General features: G+C 42.9%; 1 protein-coding gene across 1 annotated transcript; it reads right to left on the reverse strand.

Annotated features, from left to right (window-relative positions):
• Positions 1-2,167: 2,167 nt before the first annotated feature.
• Positions 2,168-15,847, reverse strand: zgc:152863 (uncharacterized protein LOC562658 homolog). Its single transcript, XM_031739983.2, has 5 exons — positions 15,630-15,847; positions 10,788-10,894; positions 7,400-7,594; positions 4,204-4,336; positions 2,168-3,701 (listed from the first exon to the last, which is right to left on the reverse strand). Exons 2-5 carry the CDS (start codon positions 10,879-10,881, stop codon positions 3,362-3,364), a joined length of 762 nt encoding a protein of 253 aa, XP_031595843.2. The 5' UTR covers positions 10,882-10,894; positions 15,630-15,847; the 3' UTR covers positions 2,168-3,361.
• Between the last annotated feature and the right edge of the window lie 3,746 nt (positions 15,848-19,593).

Consider the following 19,593-nt stretch of genomic DNA (forward strand, 5'->3'; position numbering starts at 1 on the left):
CCGCACCCTGTGGGGCCCCGTGCTGCAGACTTCCCTGTCCGACACACAGCCCTGAGTCCTCACATACTGTGGTCGGTCGGTGAGGTAGTCCAAAATCCAGGTAGTGAGGTGATGGTCCACTCCTGAGTTCTCCAGCTTGTCCTTCAGAACCGAGGGAAGAATAGTGTTGAAGGCACTGGAGAAATCAAAGAACATGATTCTCACAGTGCTCCCAGCGGTCTCCAGGTGAGCGAGGGAGCGATGTAGGAGGTGAATGATGGCATCATCCGCTCCAATGCCAGGCTGGTAGGCAAACTGAAGTGGGTCCAGTGATGAGCTCACAAGGCGCCTGAAGCTGAGCCAGGACCAGCCGCTCAGGGTCTTCATCAGGTGGGATGTCAGAGCCACCGGCCTGTAGCTGTTGAGGTCCTTGGGCGTGAAGTCTTTGGCACTGGAACAACACAGGAAGTTTTCCAGAGCTGTGGGACTCTTCCCAGCCTCAGGCTCAGGTTGAAGAGGTGCTCCATCACACCACACAGTTGGTCCGCGCAGGACCTGACGACCCTCGAGCTGATGCCATCTGGACCCGCTGCCTTCTTGGCTTTAATCCTCCTCAGTTCCTCCCGAACCTGGGTGGTTGAGAGAGACAGGCTGGAGCCTTGTGTTGAGTGTGTATTGGAAGCAGGGTGAATAGAGGAGGTGTGAAGTGTCTGAGGTGTCAGAGGTGGAACAGCAGCAGTGGGGGTGGGTGAGTCTGCAGCCGATGTTGGAGACTGCCTCATGGCTGAATCAAATCTGTTGAAGAAATGATTCAGTTCATTTGCCCACCTCACATCCCTCCCAGGCAGAGAGTTCTGATGTTTGTGGCCTGAGATGGTTCTGAGGCCTCTCCAGACTTCACCAACATTGTTTTGCTGAAGCTGGTTCTCCATCTTTTGCCCACTGCTTATGAATATGTGGTTCTTAATTCTTCAAAAATATATATTTTTTTAAAAAAACAAGCATTTTTAGGCATGTTAATGAAATTAAATAATTTCTGCTGTTCGATACCTAAAAAATTCAACTAATATGGTGTCCAGAGAGTGCCAAAATTGGACTTCTTGTACAATGCCTGAATATTTATTGATGAAAAGTGTTTCACTTTAGAAGCATAAATCTTTTTATCTGTTTATATGTTGATTACTGAATTTCTGGATTAAAATGTGAACTAAAGAATATTTTAAAAGGGTTATATGCTAAATAAATAAATTAGGCAAGGAAAAAATCAACTTAATTTTTCTGTGTTCCAGCCTCAGTAACATCTGCTGCAATTTTGACACCTCTGATGAACAAGTGTTAGTTTTATTATAATACTAAGATTGTTTGCAGAGAGTTTGTGATTGCAGAGAAATACTCCATTCATTTTGGGGATGTCATTTTCGATCAGGAAGCGCAGAAAGTAGGTTAAACCAGACTGCTTTCTGTTTTTTATTTTTTGTTTAATTGTTTAATGTTTAATTTTTAAGTCATACTACTTTTATGTTTTAATGCATTTATTGTTCTATTAGCTGTAGATGATCAATGTCTAGCTTTTTTTTTTTTTTTTAAACCATCCTTTTAAACAAATTGACCTGATTTGCCTCTGCGACGTGACATTAGATGCCTGATTGTTGTGTTGCATCATGGGCAAAGTTCTCATGCCAGCTAACCTGCAGTCTCCTAAAAGGGAAAGACCAGATTTTGTGTCATTGTTGTTTTCACAACGTCAAACAGTACAACTCGCTGTGTCGTTTCTTCACCGTGCTTGAGTTACAATGTTTCTCAGTCACTTTCCGGGAACACAATCATTAACTTTACTGCTGACAGCTGTTGTTGTGGACTGACCTGCAGCACGTAGGGGTAAAAGGTTCATCCAGCCAGGAAAAACTGTTGAGCAAGAAAAGAAAGAAAATTAAACCACCAGGAATTTAAAACCCTGCAACACCTCAAAGAGTTCCTCCTGTTTTTAACAGAGCATCTCAAACAGTTGTGTGAAAACTTTCAGATTTATGTGAAACTAGCAGCTAAAGACAAAGGCTGCACAAAATATCAGCTGTGTTTGCTTATCTTCAACAGACTTTACATTTTTGATGCATCTGTGTTGCACTGCTGGACTTATCTGACACAAATCAACTTTAACAAAGTTACAAATGAGACGGAGACGTCCAAATAAAGAAACACCTCAACATTTATTAATCATATAATTCTGTGCAATTACACAATATAGAAATAATCGTTTTGTAAATATTACAATTATATATATATATATATTATTTCAGATCTGTCTGCACAAAACAAAAACATTAAATACATTCAAGGTCTGAAGGCGTCAGTCACTTGAGGAACCCAGTAAGGACATGAAGATGATCCTGAAAGGCATTCGGGTCATCTCAGAGATTTGCACCTTTTTTTTTAATTGATTTTTTTTTTTAAAAAGTGCCTACATAAATCTCCAATGATTTACTAAATTTATTTATTTACGGAATGATTTCATTTAGTAAATCAATCGACTCTTAACTGTAGATTGAAAGCGATAAAATATTAAATATTTTTTCCTCCATCAGCATTGAATAAACACAGCAGAAACACTTTAAGAGAACATTTGGTTTCCAAGCACTTTGCTGTACATGAAATTAACATTTATTTAAAACAACAAAACAAAACAAAACAAACAAACAAAAAACAAAATCACCATCCACGACCCAAGTGTGTGTGCTTTTAAATCAGCAGCCCGTGCAACTCGGCCCGTTTGGACTTAATAGAAACACTGTGCAAAAGTCTCAGACACAAATGCGGAAGTGAAAAGAAATAACACGCCACTGACTTCACAAACGAAGCCTTGATGAGCCCCGTCACTGAGGGGAAAGGTAGACGACGTCTCCAGAAACACACTGAAAACACACACACACACACACACACACACACACACACACACACACACACACACACACACACACACACACACACACACACACTCATGTCACCGCCATCTGGTAAAAGCCTTCCTGTTTTCACACTCTCAGGATTTCACAAGACAGCGATGATACCGCATAACACACCCCCTCCCTGTGTCACATACATTCACACAACACGCTATACAATCAACATTTCAGTTATAAATGCACTTCAGTCCTCTTCAGTCGGGCCTTTTTTGACCCAACAATTGGCCAATCAGAGCTTATCATCTAAAATACCATGTGATAGGTCCTGATGCTGGTGAGCCAACCAGGAAAAGTGCAGGCAGTACAGGAGTCTGCCGTGAGCCCCTGTTTTTATGTTTTTTGAGCCATAATTTGCAGAGTGAACACTGCACCTGTCACAATCATAAACTACTTCAGTCATATGTGAGTCTCTCCATCTGTCATCATGTGTCCTTATCGTCTGAAAGTGCAACGTGGAGCTGCAGGACGTCCCCATTATTCATCCTGTCTCTGGCATGTGGTGACTGGACCTCTTCGTAAGGCGGTGGAGGGTTGTCGGGGCTTTGGCCCGATAGGAGCGGGCAGTGGCTGCCGTCTGACTGACTGCTCGGGGAAGACTGCTGACAGCCCGGAGCCTCCTGAGCCAGGAGGAGCTGCGTGGGCCCAGGGGCTGAGCAGGCAGGGATGCGCTGCCCCCAGCTGCCATACACCGCCTCCTCATAGGAGGGAAGGGAAACGGGAAGCCCGTCCACCATCAGGTCCAGCTGGTCTGAGGAGCGACGGCTGCAGGGAGGAAGGAAAAGTAAGAGGTTAATGCTCCGATGACAACTGAAGCGCTCCTGACCTCTGACCTGAAACTGCAGCACTGATTATAAAGTAACTAAAGTTCAGCCGGTGTTTCCAGTTCCCAACCCTCAGACAAGGCAGCACACGATGTTAACACGCCTTTGAGTATCACGTATCCACCGGCGCTTATCAGTAACCAGAATGGATACTACCAACCCTCTGGCCTTACTAGGAGGTGGAGTTGACCTAATTTAGAGCTTATTTATTATAATAATGAGACCATGTGGCAACGGCCTTGATAGCCTGATAACACTCAGAGTTTTTGAAGTGGTGTCTGTCCTGTACAGCTATTAGTTTATTTATTACTATAAGGGTACAATAAGATATCATGTCCATATAAATACACGTAAGATGCCACACCAGTAAAAATAGGTGCTTAGAAACAAACATGTGGATAGTTTGTTTGTTTTTTTTAAAGTCAGTAGATGTTTCTTCTTACCTGTGTGATTGACAGGGGTAGAGCCGGGACTTGAGGACCAGGCAGGCGGTGGTGGTGAGCAGGAAGATGGACACACCCACCGCAGTCGTGGCCATGCTGGGCATTGAGTCATCTGGTTTTGGGATAGGATTGCCTGAGGAGAAAAAGACAGACATTACAGATGCTGAAAATACCAAAACCTTCACATTTTGTTGCCTTTTCCTGCACACTGAACATTTTGGGCCATTTCTTCATGCATGGTCTCATTTATGCATGAGACCATGCATACGCAGCAGAGCCACCAGAACATTCTGCAGCAGGTTTGAACTTAGCAGGACCATAATCTGTTTTCAGCAGAACAGAGCTCCAAAACTAAAATCCAGGTTCTTTAAGGAGATCTGATTATTTCCAAAATTGTGTCTGAATGCCAGATGTGCATTTGGGGTTTTTGTCACCACAATAAGACAGGTAAATTGAACCTAAATGCATAACCGTGGGAAAGGTTGTGTGTTCTGAGTAGAAGCTCTGAGCAGAAATTAATTATCTATCTCAAGATCTTTGCGAGAGGAGAGATTTTCAAGCTGTGTGGTTTGTTCGTGCCCGTGACAACACAGCAGCAGCTTTCCATGAGACTGACAGCGTCAGAGAGGAAATGTTTAATGGTTATTATGGTGGCTTTGCCCGCTTCCTCTTTCTGCACTCTGACTTCCTGTTGCAGCACATTCGACTGAATGGCGACAGAGGAAGTTGGAACTGGTCTGAGGAAAGTAAAGCTGCTACTTCCTCTGTAGAGTGTGTCTGTGTTCACCTGTTAAGTAGGTCATAAGATAGAGACGATAAAGCTGCTGTGTCTGCTGTTTTTGCATAATTGATGCATTTAACTTAATTCAGTATTGAATTATCTACATTTTGTGTCAGTGTAGAAAACATTGGGGCTGATTTTCAGGTTCATGCACAGCCCTGTGCACAAAAACAAAACTAAAAGTCCTTTTATTTTGCAAAACTTGTCAGCAAAGCAGTGAAATGTGTATTCAGACTCTTTATTGAGGTAAAGTTAAGAGTCAGAGTATCAAAATATAGTTAAAAGTACTTAAATAAAAACAGTCATTGTGCAGAATCACACATCGATGAAATGCTACAGCTGAAGAGGTTTTTCATTACTTATACACGGCTGGATAGTTTAAAGTACAATACAATACAATACAAGCACAATAAAAGTGTATTTCAGCAAAATCCATGAGTAAATATATCGCGTCACACTGCAGCACTGGCGGCACTGTGAGACTAAGAGTACAACAGTTCAGTGGCACTGCTGGTGGGTGTTGATTCTTGTGAATGAATAATGTGGTTTCCAGTAATAATGTAGCCACAAACATTATGAAAGTTTACCCATTAACAGAAAACTACGACAGAGACTCTGTTTTTTTTCCCTTTCTTGTTGTTTCAGAAGTTAATGAAATGGGTGTCTTGGTAACGTGTGCGGTGTATGGGCCACCAACGTGTGGCCAAAACTGAGAACTCGGTCTCTTAACGCATAATGTAAATACTGTACATTTTCTAAAAGAAATCTATGCTCATTGGTTCCATTTTATGAGGTTTCCATTATAACATTAGCTTAAAAAAGATGTTGAATTTAATACATTTATATTAGTCTAGTTGTAACTACCTATTCCTGAATACTGAGAAGCACAGTCATCCACAAGTGTGTTATTTAGTTATTTGTAAGGGATACATCTGCAGTGGCACATGCACAGACTCACTGGATTGTTAGTGCTCAACTTCAAAAGCTTAATTTAATGTGTTTTGATCATAGTTTTCTTTTATTCTGGGGGCGATCGTGGCTCAAGAGTTGGCAGTTCGTCTTGTAATTGGAAGGTTACCGGTTCTTGCCCCGGCTCCAACAGTCTCGGTCGTTGTGTCCTTGGGCAAGACACTTCACCTGTTGCCTACTGGTGGTGGTCAGAGGGCCCGGTGGTGCCAGTGTCCAGCAACCTCGCCTCTGTCAGTGCGCCCCAGGGTGGCTGTGGCTACAATGTAGCTTGCCATTACCAGTGTATGAATGTGTGTGTGAATGGGTGGATGAATGTAGTGTAAAGCGCTTTGGGGTCCTTAGGGACTAAGTAAAGCGCTATACAAATACAGGCCATTTATTCTGCTTAGACTTTGAGTCTTGCAGACTTGTGATGCTGCTGTCTGTGTTTTATTGACCAAGAGCACTGGTTTAGCTTTAACTCATGGAGTGGTTACTGAGCCCTGGTCAGTGCTTGTGTTCAGGGTTGTTATCCAGTTCCTCATGAAACCTGTGTTTCTGAAACTGTGCGGTGTATGGGGCATGTGATCTCTGATATCTGTTTTAAATATTGTAAAATCTGGGAAATTTAAGTTCATAATTTGCTAAACACGTGGTATGGTGTATTAATTTCATGTGACTCAAGCTCTTTGAGTACTGCACACTTTAAAAAGCCATGCAAGTACAACTTGTCTCTTTAATTATTTTCAATAGTGCCATAAAGTCACTGGCTGTGAATTAAAAGAAAAAAAATGTAACAGTGGCTGATACTCATTGGTATTAATGATGAGATGGAAATTAGATGAAGATGATGAGATGGAGCTTGAAGCTTCATATTACTTTTAGGCCCTCTGCCTCATATCGGAAATTAGCATTAACACATATTTGTATGCTGTCGACAAGTATTTGGTAGACACGCTATCCACTTCCTGAATGCTTAAAACAAGAAATGAGCAGTGACTAAAATGACTAACCAGCCTTTAGACCGGCTGGGCTGACGGGGAGATGAGTCACAGGTAGATTCTAAACTGAAGTAATAATCTCTCACAGCAACGCTGTGATGCTCACTGCTGCTGGGAAATGTTAAGAGTTGTCTAAGAAAATCTTATTATTAAAGAAGGAAAGTTTAATATCATATGACTTTAAACTGAGTAACTCCAAAAGCCTCAGAGGCGATTGGATGGCTTGAATTGTATTGAAACTAACAACCTGCTGACAATATGCATGAGCAAAACTCTTAAGCATGGAAACTGAAGCTGGCTTATCAGCTCCATTAAACACATCTAAGAGTGTGAATTTAATGTATCATTGCACTTTGCACTTAACAAAACACACAAACCTCAACACCACGCCCTGATCACATTGCTAGAGTACAAACAAAAACACAACACACTCTATAACTCTGACTGGAGGCCTTCAAGCTCTCACCTTTCATGGGGATGCAGGCAGATATAGGAGGGTGCCACTTCCCGTTGTGGCACCTGGAGTATGAGGCCCTCATCTGGTATCCTGATTCACAGAAGAGGCGGATGGTGGTCTTGTGAGGGAAGCCTTGGCACGGGGAGGGATCGCAGCGGAAACCTCCATATTCTGGCACCAGAGGGTGAGTGCAGTTCATTTTGCCTGCAGAAAAACAAAACACAGTGATGAGAAGAGGCCATGTTTCTCCAAGCACCAGACCTCCTGGACACCTCCTAAGTTAGACATTTGGCCATATCCATTTGGCCACTTGGGAGCATCTCAGTGCAGCTCCAGAAGAGCTGAAGGAGTTGGGTCCAGAGAGGAGGCTCTGGACATCCCATGTTAGACTACGGAGCTGTGGACCTAGACCTGGACAAGTGGATGGATGGACATTTGTTCAGGATCCATCACTGTTGCTGGATATCGTTTATGTTCTCCCTTGCCCCTCCTCCATCTCTGCAGCACTGCTCCATGTGCGTTTGTTTGCTTTTGGCTTTAAAGAACAGGATAAACATTGTGGAGGTGTTTTTCTCACTCCTTCCTTCCACCAGCTGCCACCTGCTGAAACTAAGAGAGATTTAGCTCTGTTTGGATTGAGGAGGATATATATATATATATTACATAAATATATCAGGGTTATATATATATGTCCATATATCCTTTAATATATATATATATATATATATATATTTATATATATACTATATATATATATATATATATATATATATATATATATATATATATATATATATATATATTCTATATATATGTGTTTATTGTGCAAACACTTGTGTGGTTCACTGTATTTATGGATAAAGAAAGAGGACCTTCATGCATCCTTTGTCTGGATTTTAAATAACTAAACGAAAAAGAAACCAAAGGGCAATAAGTCGGCCTGGAGTGCAAGTTGTTATTCCAACACACTCAAAGAAGATCAGTATGCAGGCGAGGTTTCAGGGTGAGGGGTGATGGATGAAGAGTGATTGCAACACAAGCTGTGTCCGCATGAAAGCACAGCAAGGGGATATTATTACAGCAAACAAGAGCTGATACGTGGCTAAAAGGTTCCACAGAGAGTTTTTTTTTTTTAATGATCTTTATTTACTCGCCCACAGCAGGCAGCTTTACCAGAAACCCAGCTGTGTTCCTAACTTCCTCTATTTCTTCATCTTTCACCTTAAAAACCTCATGTGTCTGCAGAATTATGGTTTCCTCCACCTCCTCAGCGTTAACGTGCTAAGAGTAGGGCAAGTGTGAAGCTGAGAGTGCAAAATGACAACTGAATGAATAAAGTCAGGCACTTTCAAGGGATTTCACTCGCCTTCTAAAATCAAAGAAACAGATATTTAGACGCATTTTGAGCCACAAAGTTGCACTGCAGCATTACGAAACACAGCTGGTTCCTATACAAGCTAAAGAGCGTGAAAAGACAGTTCTTATTAGGACAGGAGGAACCAGACAGCTAGTTTCAAACCTCCAAAACAGACTGAACACAGTGACCTGAAGAGAAACTGCAGACATCCTGCCTAAAGTTCATGTAGTGTTTCAAAATCAGTCATGGTAAAGGTGTCATATAAGTGTGTTTCAGTCCAATCTCCTGCAGAGGCTTTATGTGGCTTATGTGGCCTTTTCAGTGAAAAAAAAAATTAAATAAGGGTGACTTTTTGATCTTTTAGTGTTTTTGTAACCTTTATAAATCTCACGTTAAATTTCTCTTCAGGTAAGATCAGGTGGCAATCTGAATTTCCAAATAAAGTTATCTTTTCATAACTTTCACTGAAAATTGGTTTTCAGTTTCACTCCTGCTGGTACACATAAGGTGAGCTGAATAAAATAAGATTATATCAGTTTATTTAACCACTTATCCAACTCAAGCCGGGGTCACCATGCGTCTGTGTTTGGAGCTCTTTGGTTGCAGAAGGATTGTGGGAATTGAAGCAATGCAAAGACACAGGGCATTACGACATTAGTGAGAGTAATCGGCCACTCCCAACTCGTCATTTCTCAAATACCAGGGTTCCTGTTGTGAAGAGACGAGCTTTAAACCAAGCTGCAGTCTTTTCGCAGGTTGTCGGTCATACATAAACCTGATCACTGAGTGGAAGTGAAAGTGAAAAGTGGGGGAAAGAGAGAAGACAAAACCTCCTCACTGCTGTCCCACCACCATCCTTCCAGCGTCCATGAGGACTTTACATGCCTGCAAAAACAGGACTGTGACCCGTCAGGTACCGATAGAGCCGCGGCTGGAACAACTGACGCTCAATGACGCCTTTTGCATGATGGGGAAGCACAGGAGGCGCCTGACAAAGCTGCATTATTATGTGTCAGGGTGAGGGCTCCCTGGTTCATAGAGAGCGCTTTGAAACAGTCCAGAATAAATGGGGCTCGGTGGAGCTCTGGCCCATCTTCTTCCATGTTCTTAATCAAATGTATTGAGGCAACAGATTTACATGTCTGTGAATTTCAGGGACATCACAGCACCATCATCAAACTGACCAATCAGCATGCTTTAGAGCAGGGACGGCAAACTCACTTTACATCAAAGGCCACACACACACATACCCACTTTGATCTTAAGTGGGCAGTAAAAATTCCCTTTCTGTCACGGTAAAGTGGTTTAACTGCACATTTATCTCAGCATAAGAAATACATGTGCAAAGTTTCTGGTTTCTCATTGCTTTTAATTATAAAGTGGAAAGTTTTGTTAATTCAAATAAAAATAATGAGAATTTTCTGTCATTTAAATGCTGATCTATCACTTCATTACTTTGGTGTAGTATGAATGTTGGGGGGAGGGGTTTATCAGTAGGACAAGCTAAAAAAAAACATTCTAAACAAAAAAAAAACAAACAAACAAAAAAAAAAGGTTAAGTCATTACATGTTTCAATGTCCAATTCTGGCCCCTGGGCCTCATGTTTCATACCACTGCTTTAGATGAACGTTTATAAGCAAAGTGAACTGGCCTGCATGGAGACTACTCATATTGTAGTTGTGAAAACTAAACTCGGATGTGTGTGAAGCAGGCAGAAATAATCACTTTATGTTTAGGTTCTTCACCCCTCGTATCTTTTGGACCATCTGAGACCAATTTCTGTCATAAAGGAGTTAAGAGGAAGTGGCAGATCTGACACTGACAATCTTTTTCCCTACTTCTTCTTTCAGTCCAAAATGTAAAACTACCACAATGAGATGAATGAGCGCTTTGTTAGTTCTCTAATATTCAACACTGAATCAAAGTGTGTTTCATTTCTCTGCCATCAGTTCAGAGTTTTTGCTTGAATCCTTTCAAAAAGGTCGAGTGGAGATTGCTGCTTGTTTTAAAAGCGACCCTGTTGGGGTCAGAGGTCGTACCTGCAGTGAGGAGTGGTGAGAAGGCCAGCAGGAAGAGTCCACAGACCAGACTGACGGGTCCACACGGCCATGGAGAGAGGACTGAGGCCGACATCAAACCGGATTTCCTGGTGACACAACAGAGAGTTAGAGGAGGAGAAAACACACACAAACATGCCAGCGGCCATCTTCACACACACACACACACACACACACACACACACACACGGGGGTAACAGACGGTCACCAGGAAGAAGTCCCCCCACCCCCCCTCTCCCCGCCAAAACCTTTCTGAATGAAATGACACCCCAGGTATGAATGCAAACACCTTTACGCTCCTTTTGTCAGCTGTGAACCAGCCTGTCTGCTTTATTTTGCAGAGAACACCTACAGAGCGAGCCAGCTGTTGTCTTCATCCACACCTGTCAGCTGCTGATCACCACCGCACCCTCTGCTCACCGAGCAGCTGCAGCTGCAGCAACAAAGGACCTCACTCTGATTTTAAACACAAAACATCAAATTTAAAGCCCCACGTCCTCCCCTCTGTCTGCAGCATAAAACCTGCCATTTTCAGCCACATTTAACTCAGAAAGCTGCTTTTAAAATGCAGAGAAGCAACAATGAGGAGGACGTTTAAGAATATTATCCAGATTGTATCCCAGCAGGATCTTCTTCTAATGTTTGGAAGTACTGGGGAGTTTCTCCAGCCTCTGAAGGAGGTTTGAGAGCCAACGGAGTAACTGAATAATCGTGCAGCATCTGTTTGTCACTTTGTCACAAAGCAGCGTCAGCCACACGTTATTTCACAGCTCCGTGTTAAAATGCCAAACAGTCACACACTTTTATTTGCTTCTACTGGAAATGCAGCAAAGTAACAGTAAAACATTGATTTTACTGATGGCTGAGGAGAAGTTTTCTGCAAAAATAATCAGATAAAAAGAAGATTCACCCACCAGCTTTTCAGACCTTCTGTTTGTGAGGTACAGCTAATCAGAAGAAAGTTTGACTGCTTGTTTCAGTCAGAGTAGGAACTGAGGATCTGCACTGATGGTCAGTACAGTTCAAATAAAGATTATTGTGGACTCAGAATCATGCAGAGCTACTCTAAAAGAGACACACACCCTACTTTATTTCATCATCTTCCCATCAAACCTTTAACCAAGACAGCATGGCCTGACTTCAACCTTTCAGGTGATCCATACTGAAACTACCACCTCCCACTGTTTACGGTTTCAACAGTGGCCATATCGACCATCGCCGCCGTCTGACGGCGCCGATACAAAACTTTCTTCATGCCGAAACCGAAAGCGATCGCCACAGCAACCAAACCTTTATCTCCAAATCACTAACATTGCACGCACACGCTTCCTGAGATAAACTGGTGCCAGATCTCTGCCGGAACCTGAGCCCAAATGCCAGTATGTGTGAAAAGGTGTGTGTAGGTGTACTTTGCCCTCTTTCATTTGTGTTCGGTGCTTTTGTGTCGAGAGAGATGCCAGTCATCTGTGGAGCAGCCGGGGGAGGCCCCACTGCCTCAGCATGCCAGCCAGGCTTAGATGCACACACACACACACACTACAGATTAACACACTGAAATACACACACATTCACACCTTCTCCATCTTCTGTGACCACAACCTGCGTGGGAGGTCTGCATCTTAGTCATCATGGATCTGTGTGATATTAGAACTTGTGCTGTAATGTTTGTGAAGTTAGAAAAAGCCTGGAGGCAACAAGGCTGCCGTGACAACAGAGTGATAAAATAAAACCAGCCTCATCAGGCCTTCCTGTCTCACTATAAAGCCATGAAACGACACCCAGGCTTCGCTCGGTTTGGCAAACTTTGCGTTTGAAGATGTGAAGCACCAACGCAGACTCGATCAGAATTGTTCTGGAGAGGCTTAAATGTCAGATTTCCTGCCGACTTCAGGCTGCGCCGGTGCAGTCTGGGTGCTGAGGACTGATGATATGACTGGCAGATGCTACAGGTGACTCCACACTGCAAGTGCACCAAAAATGCAGCTGCACAGTGAGAATAGGACAAAAGCAGAACAATTTCACAGAGAAAATAGTTCCTGGAGCATGTTTTGGACCGTCCTCCCCCATCACCTACACCTCCCCTTCATGACTGAGGTGAAATGATTTCACCGTAACTCAGGGTGGCCACGCCTGTGTGTACACATTACATCTTCTTTATCTCATATTAGATCACCTAAAGTAGCATTTGCTCTTGTTTTGCTCGCTCTTTCTTAGAAATATTTTCTGATGTTTTTTTCCATGTTTGCAGCCACAACATCGAGCTGTTTGGCACAAACAGAGGAAGCAGCGGGCGTGAGCACAGGTGAAAAGGGGACTGCAACCTTGAGGGAGCCTCGCGGTCTCGTGCAAGATGCCGTAGACAGTAAAGATAAGGGCAAAAACAAAAGCGTGTGTTATGGAAGTTATCAACAGTAGTTTGTATAATGTGGTGTTAAGCCACATCTGAGAGTCTGGTTGATGAGTAGCCGTGAAGAAGAGTCCTCCTGTAAAAGCCTGAACTTTGCTCTTTTTGCTCCGGCTGTGAACATGAGAAACGAGCAGGCAGATGGAGTAATAGATGGAGTAATAATAACACTTAATGTCAGTGTATGATTATTACCGCTTTTAATTAAGAACTGACCACAGTTTTTAACCACAAGTTAGAATAAACATGTGAGCTCTATCTCAGATATCATAAGATAGCATGTGATTAAACCTGTGTTTTGAGTCAGGCTCCAAAATACGTCTTCAGCTGATCATGCGGCAGAAAATTATTCCTCACTTATGTTTTGAGACAACAAGAAAAAAAGAAAAAAAAACCATCAGTGATGAAGCAACAAACAAAGAAACAGAAACCTGGCCTCTGTGTACACAATGCACAGCAGCACTCTGTGGAAGTGCTGATGCTGCATTACAGCAGCACTCTGTGGAAGTGCTGATGCTGCATTACTGAGCCAGTGGCAGGGATGCAGCAGGAAAACAGGAATGCCATGTGTGCTTCAGCTGCTGTTTATACAGAATGTTAAGGTGCACCAATATTTATTTGAGACACACAAACACATCTCAGTGCAGGAGGGAAACAGGAATATCGTGTGTGCTTCACTTAACTGAGACATAAATTTATACAGAAAAACATGGAAAGCAGGATTATTTCGGAAGATGGATCCTTGGATGCCTCCTTGTGTTTAAAAGCACCATCAGAATCGCTGCCTGGTTTCTATATTATGTTTCTAAATAGATGTATACATATGCAGGTTTTACAGTGTGTAGTGGTTTGCATGTATGTTGTATCGCTCTATATTTTATAGCTGGTCTAATCTTGTGTGCTGCGGCTAAGGGAGCTGCAGATCGAGGCTAAAATGCGGTGAAAGTTCAAAGCTAAATTAAACGATCTGTATGTGCACACATGCGAAACACTGGAGATCCGTCCTGATGATCTCACTTTGTTCGCTAATCTCATCCCTTTGAAGGATGTCTCAGATCAGTTGGTGGAAATGATTTTATCCATAAAGTGTTTCCTGTTCAGTGAGTCAGATGTAAGATACTAAAGGTCATAAAATCTGGCAGAAATTAACCATGCACTAATATTATGGCAAAAAAACCGCTTTGGTCTGATATTACAGGTTCATTTAACCACTCGATCAGCCAAATCTGACAGAAACTTTCATATTAGCTCATCCACCACAGTCCAGATCCTTCCTTCGGGTTTTTACAATTAACATGTTTTGACTCACAGATAACGTCTCTTATTTTGCTATGATTTTTTAAAACTAGTTGATTAATGTTGAAGAATCTGGAAATCTGCCCAGCTTACGCCTTCAGATCGCTTCTTTTATCATTCAACAAACAGCATAAAAACAGAGGAAAGCAGAAAATAACTCAGAACAACTCATACACTGGTTTTCCTTCATCCTGCCTCCTCAGTCCCTCAAGAGTCAAGAATCCTCATTCACGCAAGCATAAAGAAATTAAGGCATTACTGCCGGACATGGTGCACAAATACTCTCACATAAAAATAAGTATGAGTGCAATATATATAAAAATAAAACTGATTGAAAAGTATGTCCCCCATCACATGTCCACATCAGACGGTCTTGGTGTTAATGAACGTGACTCAAAGAGCACTTTTCTCACCTCACAACCATACAATACATCAGTAACATCACAAGTGCTGCTTGAGGGTGATAACCTCATTACTCAAAAGCTTTTTTTTTTCTACATCTGAAGCTCACATCATTTCCAATGTTCATGATATGTGAAATGTGGCAGAGAAAAGCAGGAAAGTGCTAAAAACCGACTCATATTTCATCTGTAGACCTAAACTCTTGCAGTGCAGAGCCCTGACAGCTTAAACCCGTTCAAATTAACCCTTGACGAGGCTTCAAGGGCTCCTGGAAAGCCTTGAAAGTAAAAACCTCTCCTTAAAAGCTGCACAGCTCCTGTTGGATTACAGATTTCTGCGCACAAACACGGTTTGTTATGTAAAAATCTCCCCCGCTGCATCATCAGCAGCATGACGGACCTGTTATTTTTAGGCCCTTCAGTCGTTTTTGAAGGAGCTGCTCTTCTGTCACCACAACAATAATTCGATTACAGGCACCGAGCGCCCCTGCGCGATCTGCTGTGACCGCCGATGTTTGCTGTGTGTGGATCCAGCGACATCAGAAAAACACCCACACACCAGATCACAGCGGGGAGTCCTCGCTGTCCGTATTTACACCTGCGTTATCCCGCCGTCACCGGGCAGGTAAGCGCAAAGCCCGACACCTCCTCGGTGTGAATGGAGCGATGGAAGAGAGTGAAAATGTCAGAAATAACATTAAAAAAAAAAAAAAAAAAGCTCACCTGAGGGCTGAGAGCGAGGCACGGCGGGGTGATCGTGCACCGGAGCGGCTGCAGGGCTGTCGAGGATTCCTGGTGTGCTTCTTCACCGGTTTCAGTGCGCGAACCGAGGGTGGATCAGACCTCCGCGACCAGCTGACGATCGCTGCTCCTGCTCAGCAACAAGTGGGACCTTTTGGGCTGTTCTCCCCTGACTCATCGATCAGCTGTGTTTGACAGCGACACCTAGGCCTCCCATTGGCTGCTGCATCCTCAAACACCGCCCACCTGCGCGCCTGCCGTCATATTCTGGAAACGCTCTCTTTAAGCCACAAACACACACACACAAACACAAACACATCCTTTAAAGCTTTAGTTCCTCTTAGCACAATTAGGGAAAGGAAACTGTGGCCGGTTCCAAAATAAAAATAAACATATACAAAGAATCATTAAAATGAGCTGAAAAGCCGATGAAGTGACTTCCTGGAAGCACATTTAAATAGATGCTGTGGTGCAGCAGCAGCAGCAGCAGGCTGAGCTGCTCGCAGTTATAATGAGCTGAGCCTGTTTAACATGCTTGTTACACACACAGCTCACAGTCAGGTAAATCAACAGCCCTGTTACTACACCCTGGGAATCATGTCAGTGATGGCAACAGATTATGGGTGTTATGGTAGTGATGTTACAATCACAAGGTACCCACGCATTTACGCAAAAACTGTAAATCATGCTGTTTCACAAGAATTGAATCATCTACACGTAACAAGCAGGAGAATTTCCACTATTCTTCTATAGATCTGTTTTTTTCTGTTAGCTACCAGAGGAGTCGCCCCCTGCTGGAGGCTAGAAGCTGCACGCACTGACTGTATTTAAAAGATGGACGTAGCATTCGGGTTTTATAAGTAAAGAATTAAACCTTTATCCTTTCAAATGTCCAGCAGAGGGCGACTTTTCTGGTTGAAAAATGGACAACTCTACCTGTTCTTTGATTTATGACTTCAGTTTGTACTTTCATGAGTTTGTCTCCCTCATTAGTTTCAGGTGTTATTCTATAAAACATGATATCCACTTTTATAAATGACGGTCCCCGTTAGTATCAGCACGGGGGGATTCTTCAGGGCGGGTGATTCATGAGTGTCTGCCTCATGAACATGGGCCTGGGTGTCGCAGTTAGATCGACCCATTTCTAGTATTTCAAAACATCAAGATGGAAACAATGACGATTTTCAAATTGAGTCTTTATGACGGAGCTTCACTAACCACTCTGTGACGTCACCGCTCATACAGCCATCTTTTAGTGCAACTGTGAGTAATATTAGTAAGACACGGGCGCAGGGTCAAAACAAGCAAACCACAGGTGAAGTGCTGGAACTTATTTGAAACCAGATGTTTTCATGATGATGAGAAACAGACAGTTTAGCCTTGCTTTCTCCTGCACGGGTAAAGTGGGGCTCTTTAATGATCAAAATTAGACCACACTTTACAAATCCACCATCAGGTTGCTCTCAGGAGGGCTTCAAACTAATGACTGAGGTTGTAAACCCACCAGGAAACTGTTTACTGGGGTCACCGATTATGAAAGCAGAAACTTGTCTCTAATCAGAGGAGTCGCCCCCCTGCAGGTTAAAGTAACTTCACTTTTCAGGCCTCATCTTTTATAAAATGGGCTTTCTCTGTGTGTGTGTGTGTGTGTGTGTGTGTGTGTGTGTGTACAACCACATTTCAACTGAAGAGAGGATCAGAATGAAGACAGGAAGAAAAACAAGTATAAAAAGTATCCAAATTTTCTTTTTTACGTACTTCAAAAATAACCTGGTTCCAAGTTTAGGTAACCCATCCCAACAGGCACAGATGCACACTCATCTTGAATACAGCACAAGATCTAAACATACAAATAAGCAAACCCCTCACTTCTTCTTTCCCATCTGTGTGAGGTTCACACGCCCACAGGGACCACAAACACAGCTGTCATTGTTTGGAGGAACCCACCCTTCAGTCTCACTGTTGACAGTAAAAGCGAAGAGCCGCAGCCTGCAGAACATGGTGCCAGCGGGGTGAGTTGACGGAAATACTAAAAATAAAACAGCACTGACTCCCTGCATGCTGCACAAGTGATTTTTTTTTTTTTATCAAAGTTTCCTCTGGTGGCTGTATCAGCTCATCAGCAAACTCACAAGAAGTTTATCAGGTGTTAGATTTTAGCCTTACTGTGACAACATCTCTGCAATAATTTCATATCATCCATGTACGACTTCCTGCTTGTAAACTGATGACTGTGACTATGACTGTGGCACACTCAGCAGCTCTGAAGGCAGAAACCAGGAAAATAAAACTGCTTTTTAAATACCAGAGAGAAAATCCCGCACTTGACAGCAGGGAGGAAGAACTCCCTTTTCACAGGAAGTTGTTTAGATTGAAGTCTTAGTTGGACTGTGTGGCGTGGGTGTGGTCTCTGGCCCACTGCAGAGGAGGGGTGGCACGGTGCTCTCCCGGGGTGGCGCAGAGGCGGGGCCGAACAGGTGTTTGGGGCGAGTGACTGATTGTGACTTTTCTTATGTTTCAGTGACAGTCGAGGAAGTGGCAGAGCGACTACTGCGTCGGGAGTGTCTGTGTCCCGTGCGTTAAGCCGAAACCACAGCTATAATAAAGAAGTGTGTGTTGCCATAACCACGGTGTGTGTGTGTGCGTGTGTTGGGGTCCGACGTCACAGACTGATTGTGAACCCTGCACCTTATGTTTGACACCACTGTTATAGACACTGCTGGGGAGTAACGGAATACATGATACAAAATACAAAATATAAGTAACTGTATTCCATTACAGTTACCACTTAAATAGGTGATAATTAGAATACAGTTACTTTGTTGAAATAAATGGATTACACGATGGTCTTTTCCTGCATCATATGTTAGGCTATCCCCTCTCTAATTTTGGTAATTCCACGCATTGCCGGAAACCCAAACAAAACATGCAATAAGAGCCTCTGACCGGAAATCTGACCGTGCAATGCAAACTCTGTTTGCCAGCAACAAGCTGCTCTCAGCGTCAAAAGACTACAGCTCCAACCTAAAGAAACATCTGGAAGTAAGTTCTTTTTAAACAGCTAACGTTAACCTATTGCAACTTCCTTGTTTTAGTTGTGGTAGCTACCTGGGTTATTTGCCACTTCAGTTTCTTCAATGTACTATTGCTGTGATCTATTACTGTTACTGAAGGCTGCATTACAACCTGCTAGCTGCAAATAATCATGTGCAGTTCTGAAAGCAGACAGAAAGAAACATATTCCCGATACAGAAATAGTTTTCTATACGAGATCACTGCAAAAAGTGCAGCCTTACCTAATGTCCACCCTACTGTTACTCACTTTATATTAAGATTTAAAAATCGAGTTGGTATTGCTTTCAGAACTGCACATGATTATTTGCAGCTAGCAGGTTGTTAATGCTGTCCATGAAGTCTAAAAGTCTGTGGTCTATGAACTAACCTCAACTAATGCCAGCTAACAATGTTAGCTCAGTGGCGAGTAGCCTTCAGTAATTGTAACAAATCACAGAGCAATAGTACATTCATGTAGTTGTAAAAATGATGACAATATATCAAGTAATGGTCTGCTGAACCCAAACTGGGAGCTGGTTCCACCAGTGAGAGGTCTGACAGCTGAAGGCTCTGCCTCCCAGTCTGTTTTGTTGGGTCATGTGACTCATGCTGGAGCAGATTAATTCTAGCAATGTATTTGTATCTGAGCTGACCTGGTTTTTCTCACTTCCTGCCTGATGGACTTCAGACTTTCTGCTCATATACGTCACCACCGATTCACTGATCCTTCCCACCGCTTGTCAATAAAATAGTTAATGCATGTCTTCCTTGTGTGGACTTCCCCTTTAGTTGCAAGCTAAAGTCACTTGCAGGCACGTGCAGGGGGCTTGGGCACCAGCCCCTTTCCCTTTTTGCTTTATTTTTTAAATTTGTGTGCATGTGGACTCCTGCC

This window comes from Oreochromis aureus, linkage group 14, assembly GCF_013358895.1.
Source record: "Oreochromis aureus strain Israel breed Guangdong linkage group 14, ZZ_aureus, whole genome shotgun sequence".
NCBI lineage: Eukaryota > Metazoa > Chordata > Actinopteri > Cichliformes > Cichlidae > Oreochromis > Oreochromis aureus.

Coding starts and splice junctions, on each gene's coding strand:
- zgc:152863 (XM_031739983.2), bottom strand. CDS start 10,881: ATGTCGGCCTCAGTCCTCTCTCCATGGCCGTGTGGACCCGTCAGTCTG. Junction 7,595..10,787: donor CTCACCACTCCTCACTGCAG/GTACGACCTCTG, acceptor GTTTTTCTGCAG/GCAAAATGAACTGCACTCAC. Junction 4,337..7,399: donor TGCCTGCATCCCCATGAAAG/GTGAGAGCTTGA, acceptor TTTTCTCCTCAG/GCAATCCTATCCCAAAACCA.